At 38.5% G+C, this 16,873-nt stretch overlaps 1 protein-coding gene and 1 non-coding gene across 7 annotated transcripts in view; one reads left to right on the top strand and one right to left on the bottom strand.

Moving 5' to 3' along the window:
- Nol8 (nucleolar protein 8) overlaps window positions 1-16,873 on the top strand; it is a 29,788-nt gene that overhangs the window by 9,701 nt on the left and 3,214 nt on the right. For 5 of the 6 annotated variants that reach the window (XM_028863823.2, XM_028863825.1, XM_037205737.1 and 2 more), the window contains exons 8-14: window positions 1,322-1,435; window positions 2,334-2,456; window positions 2,698-2,788; window positions 8,978-9,113; window positions 10,859-10,936; window positions 14,608-14,888; window positions 16,607-16,739. In XM_028863823.2, coding sequence (XP_028719656.1) covers window positions 1,322-1,435; window positions 2,334-2,456; window positions 2,698-2,788; window positions 8,978-9,113; window positions 10,859-10,936; window positions 14,608-14,888; window positions 16,607-16,739 — 956 coding nt within the window. The remainder of the gene's footprint in view (window positions 1-1,321; window positions 1,436-2,333; window positions 2,457-2,697; window positions 2,789-8,977; window positions 9,114-10,858; window positions 10,937-14,607; window positions 14,889-16,606; window positions 16,740-16,873) is intronic. The other variant, XM_037205738.1, reaches the window with a different exon arrangement.
- LOC114689552 lies at window positions 776-903 on the bottom strand. Its single transcript, XR_003733932.1, has one exon.

Here is a 16,873-nt window from a genome sequence, read left to right as displayed (position 1 = left end):
TGTAATGAGCCTTTTGATGGATGGTGTGGCAATCAGGCAGACACGGCCTCTTGGAACACCAAGCCAACTAGGTTTCCTCAACCTATACTGAGTAATGTGAGGGGAGTAGAAGGATTTTTTTTTTTTCCAAGACAGGGTTTCTCTGTGTAGTACCTGCCCTGGATCTATCTGGCTCTGTAGACCAGGCTGGCCTGGAACTCACAGAGATCCATCCACCTGGATCTGTGCCTCCCTCTCCCCCCAACACCCAGTGCTGGGATTAAAGGTGTACACCACCACTGCCCAACGAGTAGAAGGAATTTTACTGATGTGAAAAGGCAGTGAGGGAGAAGAGAGATCTTCCTGCAGAAGGAGCCATTTATCTAAAAGTTAATACTTTACACGACACTGGTAATTATAGAATTGAAGCAGCACTGATTAGTAGGGTGGGTTATTCAGAGCTGTGAAAAAATGAAGAATTTTAATCAAGGTATTGAAGATTAGTTGTATACATTTTGTCTGTGTGTGTGTGTGTGTGTGTGTGTGTGTGTCTTTGTGTCTTTTTGGTTTCTTTTCTTTCTTTTTTTTTTTTTTTTTTTTTTTTTTGAGACAGTTCTCTGTGTAACCCTGGCTGTCCTGGAACTCACGTAGATCCACCTGCCTCTGCCTCCCGAGTACTGGGATTAAAGGCATGTGCCACTATGCCTGGCTAGTTGTGTACATTTTGGAATAGGAGTTGGCATTTTACAATACACAGAGCATCCAGCAGAAATAGGTTTTTTGTTTTTGTTTTTTTAAATGTTGGATAGTACAGTCTGCCCTGTGGGTTTCTCCAATAAGTGCTGCTCTCACCACCCCTTTGTCTAGGAGGGATGTATCAGCAAAGTCTTGCTTCATCAGACTCAGCCTTCTTGGTCCTTCAACAGAAATAGCTTTTTAACACACAACAAAAACTGTGACCTTCCAGCAGTGTCTGAAATATTTAGTCTGTACTTTTACAGATAAAAATTTTCATCCTCTGTTTTAGAGATCCTTCAGGCCATGGCATAAACAATAAATATAATGGAGTCAGACCTGGAAGCAAGGAGAACCTTTTAGAGGTCAAATGCCACAGCCACAGCAATTGTAGTTCTTAAAGATACTGAGGTCAAATTAATAGAGTTCAGGGGTTACTGAGTATAGAGAGAAAGGAGGCCTGAGTTTCTGTCTTGGAAAAATAGCAGATGATAATGGTATTCCTAGAATAAGGAAAAGAAGGATAAATGATGGGAGAAGATGATTGATGTGGATATGAGTATACAGTTGGCTGTCTTGAAATGTGATGCTGTTTATATTTCACTAGGATGGTCATCCAGAGAACAAAAAAACACACATTGTCTTTGCTTCTGATAATGAAAGTGAAACGGAAGGGACATCTACTCCTGAGCAAAACTGTCCAGGGAAAGAGCTGGTGAAGGTAAGCCTTCCAAATATTAATCTACTTTGCAGATTCCCTGCCCTGTTTTTCTTTTTGTGGTAGGAATGTTGGGTATCCTAGGCTGCCATCAAGCTTTGAAAAGTTCCGCATCAGTCTGATACTACAATGTATACCAACACACCAGCTGTTAAGTCTGTTGTCTAACAAGAGCTCCACACAGCTATTACTTCTTCATAAAATCGTAGGGACTGCCGGGCGGTGGTGGCGCACGCCTTTAATCCCAGCACTCGGGAGGCAGAGGCAGGCGGATCTCTGTGAGTTCGAGGCCAGCCTGGTCTCCAAAGCGAGTTCCAGGAAAGGCGCAAAGCTACACAGAGAAACCCTGTCTCGAAAAACCAAAAAAAAAAAAAAAAAAATCGTAGGGACTGCTGTGAGATCCAGAGTTGCCCAAGCCACCATACCCTGAGATGTCAGGGGTCTTGGAGATTTTTCTCACCCGTGAAACTGTTTGCTACCTTATGCAAAGTCTCATCAGTATTCATGCTAGTCTGTAGGGAGTGTTTTTGCATGTGGTAATTATTCCTCAAATCCAAGTGGCAACAGGTAGTGTGAGGATTAATGATCCAGCAGTCCAGTTAACTATTTCTGAGTCAGTACCACACACTTGTTTCTGTAGATGCCTCTGGGTTGTTGGTTTGTTTTTTCAAGACAGAGTTTCTTTGTGTAGCCTTGACTGTCCTGGAACTCTCTCTGTAGACCAGGTTGGTCTCAACTCCCAGAGATCCCCCTGCTTCTGCTTTCCAAGTGCTGGAATTAAAACGGTACACTACCACCACCCAGCGGGTTGTTGGTTTTTAAATGTAGGGTAAAACCACGTTATGAGGAAAATGCTGATTATTTCAGTTAATAAGCATTTCTTCTTTTATCTGTATAACAGGAATCTGTGAGTAAAGCATCTGGGAAGTTATTTGACAGCAGTGATGATGAAGAATCAGATTCCAAGGAGGACAGCATCAGGTTCAACATTAAGCCTCAGTTTGAGGGCAGAGCTGGCCAAAAGGTTAGTGAAGACTGAAAATGGAACCAGTTGCAGCATGTCTAAGTTTTGAAGGTAGTCCTTAACTCTCGTTCAGGAAAGGGTGCAGTTCCAATGTGGGGTAATTTTTGTGGGAGTGAATCCTCTCACCTCTTACTGGTTGATAGTGCGGTTGGGTAGATGGCAAGAGAATTTCAGAGTGTGAGGAGGTACACTAGAGACTCTTTCAAAATGCACTTATCATGACAGTGTTTTTCCCACGTAGCTCATGGATTTGCAGTCTCATTTTGGAAGTGATGAACGATTCCGAATGGACTCTAGATTTTTAGAGAGTGACAGTGAAGAGGAACAGAAAGGTAACTATTTGACTGTCAAAGCTAGGGATGTAAGAAGTCACCTGGTATTTCTCCTTCACTTAACACTGAAAGAAACTGTACTCTAAAATGAATTGAATTGAGTTTGTGGTCAGATGCATACTTAATAATTCTTAAGTTCTCCTATATATTTTTTAATATAACAATTTTACTAAATTAGAGACCACAGAAGATGACTAACTTAGAGTTAATAGGAAGAGTCTTTGTCTTCCTCTGGTGTACGTGCCGGGTGCTTGTTTTGAGGTTGGTTGGGTGCAGGTTCATTTGTCTTTTGTTCTTTGACATGTGTGATCCTCCTCCCTCAGACTCCTGCTTAGATTACAGCAGTAAAACACCACTCCCAGCTAGATGCTTATGTTTTTTCATCTGTCTACTTACCTTCCTTCCTCTCTCTTTCTTTCTGTGTGTATGAGAGAGAGAGAGAGAGAGAGAGAGAGATCACATTGCACATGTGGATTTCAGAGGGATAACTTAATGGAGTTTGTTCTGTCCTTCTACCATGTGTGTTTTGAGGCCCATACTCAAGTTACTAGGCTTGGAGGCAAGCACCTTCGCCCTCTGAACCATCTTGCCACCCCAGTGCTTTTTTTTTTTAAGTCCATTCACTTGCATTCATTCTTATTCGGGTGCCCATAAGAATAATGATGTCATTAGAAGCATCCTAATTCTACTTCCTATGAGATTTTTCACAGTAGTGAGTCCAGAATTAATCTACAAGATGTAATCCCTCACTTGGCCACCTTGAACCTTCCTTGTTACTTAACCTTTCTGCGTCTCTGGATTGTAGCATTGTTATCATTGAGGTAACAGCTAATAGCCACTTATAAGTGAGTATATACCGTATTTGTCCTTCTGGTTCTGTGTTACCTCATTCAGGATGATTTTTTTCTAATTCCATCCATTTGCCTGTGAATTTCATGATGTCAGTTTTTTTATTTTTTTGACAGCTGAGTAATACTCCATTTTGTAAATGTACCACCACATTTTCTTTTTTCAGTCTTCAGTTGAGGGACATCCAGTTTTCAGTTTCTGGCTATTATGAATAAAGCTGAAATGAACATGGTTGAGCAAGTGTCCTTATGGAGCATGGAGCATCCTTTGGGTATATGCCTAAGAGTGGTATAGCTGGATCTTAAGGTAGATTGATACCCAACTTTCTAAGGAAGTGTTATATTAAGTTCCATAGTGGCTGTACAAGTTTGCGCTCCCACCAGCAATGGAGGAGTGTTCCCCTTGCTCCACATCCTCACCAGCATGAACTGTCACTTGTGCTTTTGATCTTAGCCATGCTGACAGGTGTAAAATAGAATCTCAAATTAGTTTTGATTTGCATTTCCCTGATGGTTAAGAATGTTGGACATTTCTTTAAGTGTTTCTCAACCATTTAAGAGTCTTCTGTTTAGAATTCTCTGTTTAGATCTGTACCCCATTTTTTAATTGCCTTTTTGGTTTGTTGATGTCTAGTTCCTGTGTTCTTTACATATTTTGGATATTAACCCACTATCAGTTGTGGAGTTGGTAAAAATCTTTTCCCATTCTGTAGACTGCCATTTTGTCCTATTGATGGTGTCCTTTGCCTTACAGAAGCTTTTCAGTTTCATGAGGTCCCATTTATTAATCTTGGTGTCTGAGCTATTGGTGTTCTGTTCAGGAAGTTGTCTCCTGAGCAAATGCATTCAAGGCTATTCTCCACTTTCTCTTCTATCAAGTTTAGTGTATCTGGTTTTATGTTGAGGTCTTTGATTCACTTGGACTGGAGTTTTATCCAAGGTGATAAATATGGATCTGTTTGCATTCTTCCTACATGCAGACATCCAGTTAGACCAGCACCATTTGTTGAAGATGCTTTCTTTTTTCCATTGTGTATTTCTGGCTTCTTTAGCAAAACTCAGGTGTCCATAAGTGTGTGGATTTATGCCTGGGTCTTCAATTCATTTCCATTGATCAATGTGTTTGTTTTTATCAATACCATGTGGTTTTTATTGCTATAGGTCTGTAGTGCTGCTTAAAATCAGGGATGATGATAACTCCAGAAGTTTATTATTGTTCAGGATCTTTTTGGCTATCCTGGGTTTTTTGTCTTTCCATATGAAGTTGAGTGTTGTCCTCTCAAGGTCTGTAAAGAATTGTGTTGGAATTTTGATATAAAGTGCATTGAATCTATAGATTGCTTTTGGTAGAATGGCCATTTTTACTATGTCAATCCTGCCAATCCATGAGCATGGAGGCATCTTTCCCTCTTCTGTTATCTTCTGCACATCTTTGAAGTTTTCATCATATAAGTCTTTCACTTGCTTGGTTAGAGACTCTAAGATATTTTATATTATTTATGGCTACTGTGAAGGGTGTTATTTCTCAGTCCATTTGTATATTAGAGGGCTACTGATTTTTTTTTTTTGAGTTAATCTGGTATCCAGCCACTTTGCTGAAAGTGTTTATCAGCTGTAGGATCCCTAGTAGAATTTTTGGGGTCACTTATGTATACTATCATATCATCTGCAAATAACAATACATTGACTTCTTCCTTTCTAATTTGCATCATCTTGATCTCCTTCATTTGTTTTATAGCTCTAGCTAGAACTTCAAGTAGTATATTGAATAGATAGAGGACAGCCTTGCCTTGTTCCTGATTTTAGTGGAATTGCTTTGAGTTTCTTTCCACTTAATTTGATGTTGGTTATCTGCTTGCTATAAGTTGCCTTCATTATGTTTAGGTATGTCCCTTGTATCCCTAATCGCTCTAAGACTTTTATCATGAAGGAGTGTTGAATTTTGCAAAAGACTTTGGCAGCATCTAATTAGATGATATTGTGGGTTTTTTCTTTCGATTCATTGACTGATTTTTGTATGTTGAACCATCCCTGCATCTTTGGGATGGAGCCTACTTGATCATGGTGGATAATCTTTTTGATGTGTTCTTTGATTCAGTTTGCAAGTACTTTATTGAGTGTTTTTTGCATCTATGTTTATGTGGGAAATTGGTTTGTAATTCTTTCTTTGTTGAGTCTTTGTGTTGTTTGGGCACCAGGGTAACTGTGGCCTCATAAAATGAATTATGCAATGTTCCTTCTGTTTCTGTTTTGTGGAATAATTTGAGGAGTATTGGTATTAGCTCTTCTTTAAAAGTCTGGTAGAATTCTGTGCTAAAACTGTCTGGCCCTGGAGAGACTTTTAGTGACTTAGAGGTTATAGGTCTGTTTAAATCGTTTATCTGAACTTTAACTTTGTTAAGTGGTATCTATCGAGAAAATTATCCATTTCTTTTGGATTTTCCATTTTGTAGAGAGTACAGTTTTTTGAAATATGACCTAATGATTCTTTGGATTTCCTTGGTGTTTGTTGTTATGTCCCCCTTTTCGTATCTGATTTTGGATAGTCTCCATCTTTTAGTTAGTTTGGATATGTGGTTTGTCTATCTTGTTGATTTTCTCAAAGAAACAAAGAACTAATTGTTGGTGTCATTGATTCTTTGTCTTGTTTTTGTTGTTTCTGATTTTTATTGATTTCAGCCCTCAGTTTGATTATTTCCTACCTTCTACTCCTCTTGAGTGTCTCGGCTTCTTTTTGTTCTAGAGCTTTCAGATATGCTGTTAAGGTGCTGGTATGTATCTCTCCAATTTTTTTATGTCGGCACTTAGTTCTATGAACTTTCCTCTTTGCATTGCTTTCATTGTGTCCCATAAATTTGGGTATGTTGTGCATTCATTTCCATTGAAATCTAAAAAGTCTTTAGTTTCTTTATTTTTCTCTTGACCCAGTTTTCATTCAGTAGAGAGTCTATTGCTTCTATTATTGTTGAAATGTAGCTTTAATTCATGGTGGTCTGATAGGATGCAGGGGATTATTTCAATTTTCTTGTATCTGTTGAGACTTGCTTTGTGACCAAGTATGTGGTCAGTTTTGGAGATTGTTCCATGAGGTGCTGAGAAGGAAGTGTATTTGTCTGTGTTTGGGTGAAATGTTCTGTAAATATCTGTTAGGTCCATTTGGTTTATAGCATCTCTTAGCTCCAGTATTTCTGTTTGGTTTTTGGCTATATGACCTGTTCACTGGTGAGAGTGGCATATTGAAGTCTCCCACTATGAGTGTGTAGGATCAATGTGTGATTTAAGCTTTAGTAATGTTTCTTTTACAAATGTGGATGCCCTTTCATTTGGGGCATAGATGTTCACAATTGAAGCTTTATCTTGATAGATTTTCCTTTGATTAGTATGAAGGGTCCTTCCCCATCTCTTTTAATTAATTTTTGGTTTCTATTCTATTTTGTTAGATAGTAGAATGGCTACACTGGGTTGCTTCTTGGGTACATTTGCTTAGGAAATCTTTTTCCAACCCTTTACTTTGAGGTGATGTCTATTTTTGATGTTGAGGTGTTTTTCTTATATACAGCAGCAGGATGGATCCTGTTTTGCATCCATTCTGTTAGTGTGTGTCTTTTTATTGGGGAGTCCGCTGATATTGAGAGATACCAATGACCAAGGATTGTTAATTCCTGTTATTTTGTTGTTGTTGGTGGTGGTGGTGGTGGTGGTGGTGGTGTGTGTGTGTATGTGCGTGTGCACGTGTACGTGCGCACCTGTGCCTGTGCACATGTGTGCTTACCTTCTTTTGGTTTTGCTAGTATGAGATTATTCCCTGTGTTTTCATGGATTTTTTTCCTTCTATACCATCCATAGGTCTGGATTTGTAGATAGATATTGTTTAAATTTGATTTTATTATGGAATATCTTGTGTTTTCCATATATGGTGTTGAAAGTTTTGCTAGGCATAGTGGTCTGGGCTGGCATCTGTGGTCTCTTAGAGTCTACAGGACATCTGGCCAGGCCCTTCTGGCTTTTAAGAATCTTCATTGAGAAGTTGGGTTTATTCTGATGGGTCTGCCTTATATGTTACTTGTTCTTTTTCCCTTGCAGCTTTTAATATTCTTTCTTTGTTCTTTATGTTTAGTATTTTGATTATTATGTGACAAGGTCCAATATTATTTGATGTTCTATATGTTTCTTGTACCTTTAAAGGCATGTCTTTCTTTAGGTTAGGAAATTTTTCTTCTGTGATTTTGTTGAAAATATTTTCTGGGCCTTTGAGCTGGGATTCTTCTCCTCCTTCTATTCCTATTGTTAAGTTTGGTCTTTTCATAGTGTTCCAGATTTCCTGGATGTTTGTGTCATTAATTGTTTAGAGTCAACATTTTCTTGGACTACTGTTTCTATTTCTTCTATTGTATCTTCTATACCTGAGATTCTCTCTTCTTTTTTTTTTTCTTTATTAAGAAATTTTCTACTCACTCTACATACCCCACAGATCCCACCTCCTCCCTCCTCCCACCCCCCAGCCCTCTCTCCCAAGCCACCCTACATCCCAAATCAAGGTCTCCCATGGGGAGTCAGCAGAACCCAGCACACTGAGCCTAGGCAGGTCTAATCCCCTTCCCACTGCACCAAGGCTGTGCAAGGTGTCACAGAGATTCTCTCTTCTATCTCTTATATTCTGTTGATGAAGCTTGTCTCTGTAATTCCTATTCCCTTACCTAGATTTTTCATTTCCAGAATCCTCTCAATTTGTGTTATATTCATTGCTGCTTTTCCCATTTTCAGGTCTTAAACAGTTTTCTTTATTTTCCTCAACTGTTTGTTTTTTCTTGGCTTTCTTTAAGGGATTTATTCATTTCCTCCATTTTTTTTTTGTTTTTGTTTTGTTTTGTTTTTTGTTTTTTTGAAACAGGGTTTCTCTTTGGAGCTTGTCCTGGAACTTGATCTATAGACCAGGCTGGCCTTGAACTCACAAAGATCAGCCTGCCTCTGCCTCCCAAGTGCCACTACCACCCGGCTTCCTCCAGGTTTTTTTTTTTTTTTTTTTTTTTTTTTGTGTGTGTGTGTGTGTGTGTGTGTGTGTGTGTGTTTTGTGTTATGCTTTTTAATCTTTAAAATTTTAGTCCTGCCACCAAAGACATTAAATCTAGATTTTTATTTCCTCAGTTGTAAATAGAAGTGGGATAGTTTGTTTGCTAGCCATGTAATTTCTAAGTTTTTGTGGCAAGTCTTGGAGAGAGAGATTAACAAATCTGAGGCTAACCATGTGACTTGGTGTACTTTGCATGTATTTGCATATGTGATGATTGGGATTTCTGTAGCAATGGGTGTCAAGAAATTACTGCTTATTCTCTTTCCTCAGAGTTAAATGAAAATCAAACTAATGAAGATGAGCTAGCTGCAGAAAAAAAGAAAACACTGAATGTTGTGCAAAGTGTTTTGAACATCAATTTGAGCAACCCTACAAGCAAAGGATCAGTAGCTGCTAAGAAATTTAAGTATGTCTTACGTTCTGTCCCTTTCATGATATTTTCCTTTGTCATAAATGCCTCGTGAACTTAATTTAAGACTCATTTTTTGTTTGCTTGTTTTTTCTTGTTATGCTAATGGTCTAATCTAGGGTCTTGCATTTGCCAGTCAATTGCTTTTCCGCTGATTTATACCCTCAGCCCATCTGAGTCCTTTATAAATAACTGGGGAAAGCAGTTGTCAACATATGTCAGACTTTCAAAAAATTCCTTTCCTTTGAATCAGTGATTTACTTTAAGAAACTAAGTTTAAGGCCTGGCGTGGTCTTTAATTCAGGCAGGCTGCTCTCCGAGTTTGAGGCCAGCCTGGTCTACAGAGCAAGTTCCAGGACAGCCAGGGCTAAACAGAGAAACCCTGTCTTGAAAAGAAACTAATTTTAAATAGCTTCTATGTAACATGCATGATGTCATAGCAGCATTGCTTCTACTGGTTAACTAATTGAAAGTGACTTTACATATTAACTATGAAATATTTAAGCTGTATAAATATAACTATTATAGAAATTTTCAAATATATACTTTAAAGAGATTAGTGTAATGGAACTCCTACACATCATGGATCCAGCCTTAATTGGTTGTCACCATGTGACTAGTTTTCTTTTCTATGCCTCATTTAAACTTGTCTTACATACTGAAATACTTTGTGCAAGTTATAGATTGTGTATCATTTTATCTATATATTTCTGTTAAAACATTTTTTTTCTTATATTTGGTTATTGAAACAAGACCTCCCTGTGCCACCCAGGCTGTCTCAAGTATGTGACAGTAGTCTTGCCTTCACTGCATGAGTGCTGGGATTACAAGTCTGTACCCACAACATCTAGCTTTAAGATAACTTTTTTAAACATATACTGTGTGTGTGTGTGTGTGTGTGTGTGTGTGTGTGTGTTTGTAGGTAGATCAGAGGGTAGCTTTGTGTCCCTTTTCCCTTCCACCATGTGGATTCTGAGGCTCAAATTTTGAGTCTGAATCATAGAAGTAAGTGCCTTTACCCTGTGAGGCATAAATATTTTTTGGTGTTTGGTTTTGTTGTTGTCTTGAGACAGAGTCTCTATATATTCCTGGCTAGCCTGGAATTCACAGAGACCCACCTGCTTCTACCGGAGTGCTGGGATTAAAGGCGAGTGCCACCACTCCTGGGTGTAATTTTTAAGGTTAATAGGATCCAGGAAAACTCAAGTTTAAATGTTTATAACAAGATTCTAATTCCTCTTTGATAAACATTATTTAGCTTCATTTTGCCTCCAAAATACCCTAACAGCTGTTTAAGGGAAAAGGGATTATTTCAACTCACTTTGATATTGCAGTCCATCATAGTGGAAAAGTCTGAGCAGCAGAGGTTTGAAGGAGCTGGTTGACTCACACCCATAATCAAGTAGAGAGCAATGAATGCATATATGCTTGAAGTCAGCTGACTTTCCTCCACTCATATAGTTCAATATCCCCTGCCTGGGGAGTGGTGCTGTCCTCATGAGTGAATCTTCCCACCCCATTGATGTAATCAAAATAATCCTCCACTAACATGCCCACCTCTCAACCTAGTTTAGACAGTCCTCATTGAGACTGTCTTTGAAGGTGAGTTAGTCTACACTTTATCAAGCTAACAACTGAAACTAACCCTCACAGCCCCTAAATTAGAGTCTTTGTGGTGACAAATTGTGAATTGCCATTAATGTTTCATTTTATCTCTTCCAACCTTTATTCTTTTTACATAGGGACATCGTACATTATGACCCAACAAAGCATGACCATGCCATTTATGAAAGAAAACAAGAAGATAAAGAAAAAGAAAGGTAAATCTGGGTCTGTTTTCCCTTCAAATTCTGATGAAGCTGCTGAGTTAATAACGTTAAAAAGATGCATAAAAGCCCTCTGATTGAACAATTAAAGTCCCTTAGATCCATTTAGGGTTAGGTTATCAAAGAATTTCATTTTATTTTTAAACTGAAGTCTAGATTTCTATAAAGGGGATAATTGTGACTAAAGGTCAGATAGGTTCTTTTTTTTTTTTTTTTTTTGGTTTTTCAAGACAGGGTTTCTCTGTGTAGCTTTGCGCCTTTCCTGGAACTCACTCTGTAGCCCAGGCTGGCCTCGAACTCACAGAGATCCGCCTGTCTCTGCCTCCCAAGTGCTGGGATTACAGGTGTGCGCCACCACCGCCCGGCTCAGATAGGTTCTTTTATAAATACTTTCTTGCCATGCCTGGTGGTGCACACCCTTAATCCCAGAACTTGGGAAGCATAGGCAGGCAGATCTCTGTGGGTTTGAGACCAGCCTGGTCTATAGTGTGAGTTCCAGGACAACCAGGTCTACAGAGGAAAAGCCCTGTCTTAAACCACAATTCAAAACAAAACAAAGCAAAACAAAAAGCTTTCTCTTTACTTTAAAAGAGCATGTGGACATTGAAATTTGTGTCATATGTTATTTTGTATGTGTATGGGTGTCCTGCCTGCATGTTTATCTATGCACCATGTGAATGCCTGGTGCCTGTGAGGCCAGAAGAGGGTGTCAGATCCCTGGAACTGAAGTTACATTCAGACTGGAGTTACAGACAGTTATAAGCTGTCACGTGGGCAATGGGAATTGGACCCATTGCTCTTAACTGAAGAGCCAGCTCCCATATATAATTTTGCATAATGTGAAATATTTTTTCATCAAGTATTCCAAACTATAAAAGCCATTCTTGGGGGCATCAGGCACACATGTGGTACACATACATACAATGCAGGAAAAATACTCATATACATAAAAATAAATAAATATTTAAAAAAGAAAAAGAAGGATTCTTACCATACAATTAAGGGATAAGTAAGCAATGGTCTAGATTTGACTGTTAAGACTACAGAAGTTTGCCAACTCATGCTTTAGATAATGTTTTCACAGATTTGATGTTTGTTAGGAACCATTTTTTAAATTTCATGTCATTTGCCTCTGAAGATTAAGAATCTTCAAACCCACCAAAACTACACTGAGAAACCCTGTCTCCAAAAACCAAAAACAAAGAATCTTCAAACCCATGACTGGTTCCTGTAAAAAAACCAAAAAAAACCCCAAAAAAACCCTCTCCCTTTTATTTGTACTCTTTCCTCTTAACACTTTACTGTAAGTAACAAGAAGAAACCAGAAAATAACTTCAGTGGTTACCTGGACATCTCTTTAGCTAGATTTCCATACCATTTAGGTATATGCTGTATTTTCTACATTACTACACATATCATTGTTTCTAGAATTCCTCCTCTAAATCCCAATACAATTTCCCTGACTTTACCAACCCTTACAACCTCTCAAAGGCCATGTAGTTTCAATTAACAGCTTATTCAAGATCCTTCTGGCTTTTGCCATGACCCCATTTTCAAAAATCACATGATACAACATTCCCTATGTTCTCTTTACTACAAGAGATAACTAGATTGAGTCTATGCTCCAGGAATTTACAAGGGAAATTCACCTCCAACTCTTTAAAGTATCAAGGACCAATTTAAGTTACTATATGGTAGTTCAGTGACAGTGGCTTAGAGCTGTCTATATGACACTATTATTTGTAGAGTTCAGTTTTCATAGGAGGTTTAACTGTATGAAATCTAGTTGGCTGACTTATTATGGTCTGTGCCATAATTAAATAGCCCTCTTGAGGCTCAGGCATCTGTGTGGAAGAGGAGTCAGAAGACTGTTAAGAGCCAGAGGTGATAGATGACTCTGAAGTAGCAGTATCTTCTAGATACAATAGGACTGAAATACATGTGAACTCATAGGAGACTGTGGCAACACTTACAAGGCCTGCATAGGTTCAAGCCAGATGGTGTCCCAGCACTGAAAGGGACAAGTCACATGAACTCCCACCCCTAACTAAGTAGCTATCTGCAGTTGATAATAGCTCACAAAAGAAAAATCAGTTTTCTCCAGTGCAGTCTCACTGGGTATTTTAACCACACTTCAGGATAGGCCCAATGTCCAGGAGTAGTTGGCCAACATAAAACAAACTCAATAGTATTTTTTTAGATTTTGGTTTTTTGATTTCCATTTTTGTGGGGTTTTTGTTGTTGTTGTTGTTGTTATGTGTATTTCTTCTTTTTTGTTTGTTTTTGTTTTGTTTAATAAGAGAAAAAGAACATAAAGTTGGGTGGGTAGGGAGGTGGAAAGGAATTGGGGAAGGAATAATGTGATCAAAATATATTTATGAAAAACTATTTTCAATAAAATTAAAAAGAAATAGCTAAATAGATCAATCCTGTTCACTTCCATTTTAAATAGTACATTAAGAACTTTTGATTTTTCTTTCTTTTTTCCTTTTTTTTCTTTTTTTTTGGTTGGGGGGGGGGTTCTCTGTGAAACAGCAAAGCTGTCCTGGAACTCACTTTGTAGACCAGGCTGGCCTCAAACTCACAGAGATTCTTCTGCCTCAGCCTACTGTGTGCTGAGATTAAAGGTGTACGACACCACCATCCAGACTGCTTTTTCTTATCCGTACTATATGGAATAGATTCTTAATTGGTAAACATTTTAATCTATTAGCTAAAACCCAAAAATTGTAAACATGCTGTGTTTAAGATCAAATCAAAATTCATTTCTAAATACAGAAATTATGGCAATCTAAAAAAAAAGTCTGCAAGTGAAGAGGCCTAACTTAACATTAGTGTAGGCATGACAGGCTGCAGACTAACAATACTGGGACCAGGCCTCACCATTACAATAACCAGGAAAAGCCACAAACCGTACCCTGCAGGAGGCCAATCAAAATTGAGACCAACAAGAACTAGATGCTCCAAGACAAAAGATAGCTTATATCATATGTATATAAGTTGCCAATTTCCTTGTAGCAACATCAGCACCAATCCCTGTTTGACAAGACTTCTGTTACCTCACTCCTGCCCAATCAGGAGCTCAACCCCCATCCAAATCCGGAATTCCCCTACTCACTATCCTTTACTCCTTAAGAACCCTGCCATAACTGAGCTCAGTGCTCTCCCTGATCCAACCACTGTGTCAGAACGGACAGAGAGCCCAAGCATGAGCTTGCAATAAAGGCTCTTTGCTTTTGCATATGAACTCAGACTCCTGGTGATCTCTAGGGGGGGGGGGGGCGTGGCTCATGATGTGGGCATAACACAAGGGATAATAATAAGTGCAGTACATTTGTAATTCACTTCTAAAAGAATTTTAATTGAATCCTTTTCTAAATTGAAGAATTATAAAACTTAAAATAATTTTAGAAGTCATCTGGCTTACCATGTTCATTTTTCAGATGAGAAAACATTTATGAAAGTTAATGATAGTTCAATTCCTGCATTGTAGTTTAAAGAATGAGAATACTCATGTTCAGGATTTGCATCTGTTAGAGATAATTTGTGTTAAAAAAAATCCTTTCTGTTAAAGAATCAAGGGTAAAGTTAGGATTATTTAAAGAGTTTACCTTTCTTGATGTTTAGAAAATTTCCAGAGCTTGTCTTTGTTATATGCGTGTCAGTATATGTCATTTCAGTAAAGCCAAACGGAAGAGGAAAAGGGAAGAAGCTGAGAAACTGCCTGAGGTATCCCAAGACATGTATTATAACATCACTACAGATTTGAAAGAAATATTCCTGAAGAACACAGATGAAAAGCAAGAGGACATGCCCTGGAATGAGGATGGTGGTAGAGAAGAAACTGGGGAAATCAGTAATTCTGCAACCCTGACAAATGGCACAGAGCAGACCAGCGTGTTCACCTTCTCGTTTTTTGATTCAGACACTAAAGATGTTAAGGAAGGTATGTTTTTTAATGCATCTGGAGATGTCGTGGCTTATCCTACAATTTTGCATCCTATTTAAGGAGATTTACCCTTAAAGACCAAAAAGTTCCATGGATTTAAAATAAACAAACAAGAAAATGTTTTTTCCTTTTTTTTAAAAAAAATTTTAAAAAGTGTGAGTGTGTGTGTGTGTGTGTGTGTGTGTGTGTGTGTGTGTGTGTATGTATTTGTGTGCCCTTGTAGACTAGAAGAGGGGATAGGATCCCTTGGAACCGGAGTTAAAGCTTAGGGTATTTTACCTCAGCCTTTTGAGTGATAAATGTGTGCCACACCTAGCTAAGACATTTTTTCCGAAGACTGTTCCTTACCCAGTATTCAAGTATGTACAGCTTTGTGGGAGTTTCCTATAAAAGGCAGGAGGAGTCTGTCCAGACCAGGTCTGCACAGCTGACTTCAGTGATGGTGCTTCCGAGAACAGTATTTAAAGCAGAAGTACATGGGGCTGAGAGGGGCTCAGCAGTTAAGAGCCTGTGCTGTTCTTGCAGAGGACCCAGATTTGGTCCCAGCACCCTCATGGGGGGCTCACAACCTCCTGTAACTCCAGCTCCAGAGAATCCAATTCCTCTGGCTTCTGGGGGCACTTATACTCACTGGCACATATACATAATTAAAAATGTTTTCAAGTATGGTGTGTTTAACAGATACTTTTCAAATGTCAGCACTGTGCTACCCCTAAAATAGCTATAGAGACACAGTAGCTTTTCCTAAACACAAATGAGACACAATGTACCCTGTGTTCTACTTTATTTTTTTCTGTGTTAGAGTAACAGTTGAATAGAATGTGAACTATGAATAATACTGTAATTTTGAGAGCCAAGTGTGAGAAATAAATTGGCCCTATACTTAGTCTTAGATACAAACAATCTTTTTTATTTTTTATTATTTATTTTGGTTTTTCGAGACAGGGTTTCTCTGTGTAGGTTTGTGCCTTTCCTGGAACTCACTTTGGAGACCAGGCTGTCCTTGAACTCACAGAGATCCGCCAGCCTCTGCCTCCTGAGTGCTGGGATTAAAGGCATGTGCCACCACACCCGACTCAAACAATCTATTTTTTAAAGTAGTTGGAAACTTGGAGACTTGTGAGAAATTATGCAGATCTCACAGCAGTTCTAGAAAGCAATTTGAGAGTTGAAAACACAAGAGATTCTTTCTAGAGTCTCTCTACATAGCCCTGGTTGCTCTGGAACTCATTGTGTAGACCATGTTGTCCTCATGCACAGAGATCTACCTACCTACCTGTGTGCCTCTTGAGTGCTGGAATTAAAGGCGTACTCCACCACGCCCTGCCCTGTAGGCTTCTTTTAACAGCATCTAGGCTGTGCTTGTTCTTTGAAAATGATGTTGCTCATCTGTACACCTTTAGCTTTTAGCTCTTTTTATAATGTTATATTCTTTTTCTGATCACTGAACAATGGCTTTTAGTATTTTAAAATTGAAAAAGACAATGCTACTTATTTTAGGGGCTAGAACTGTAAAATATTTTACCTCGCATGAACAAGGCCCTGCACTTGAGCCCCCAAACTGGAGGAGAAAATAATGATAATATCTTTTTTAACATATTAGACATTTAGTCATGTTTGCATAGGACAGGAAATCAGTTTACTGTGTTTAGAACTATATAATTACATGGTTGCTCAGTCATAATTGTATTGCCTTCATTGTCATAACAATATAGACACCTATAAAATCGAACCAGTAAAACGTGGGAAGACAGTCTGTCATGAAGATCCCCGCTTCCAAGATAGTAGTTCAGAAGAAGAAGAAGAAGATGTTACTAAAGAAACAGATCACAGAAGGCCCAGCCCTGGGTAAGCAGTTTGTGTATAAGTATGTGCCATGGTTCATAAAGTCAGTCAGACATGCTTCAGCAGCATTATGTAAGCATATAGAACAAATTTTATTAGGTTCTGTAAGGAGTTCACTTTTTTCTAACAAAGAAAGT

The sequence above is a fragment of the Peromyscus leucopus genome, chromosome 5 (assembly GCF_004664715.2).
Source record: "Peromyscus leucopus breed LL Stock chromosome 5, UCI_PerLeu_2.1, whole genome shotgun sequence".
Taxonomy (NCBI): domain Eukaryota; kingdom Metazoa; phylum Chordata; class Mammalia; order Rodentia; family Cricetidae; genus Peromyscus; species Peromyscus leucopus.
The sequence above is the reverse complement of the archived record's forward strand: the minus strand, read 5'-3'. Positions and strand labels throughout refer to the sequence as shown.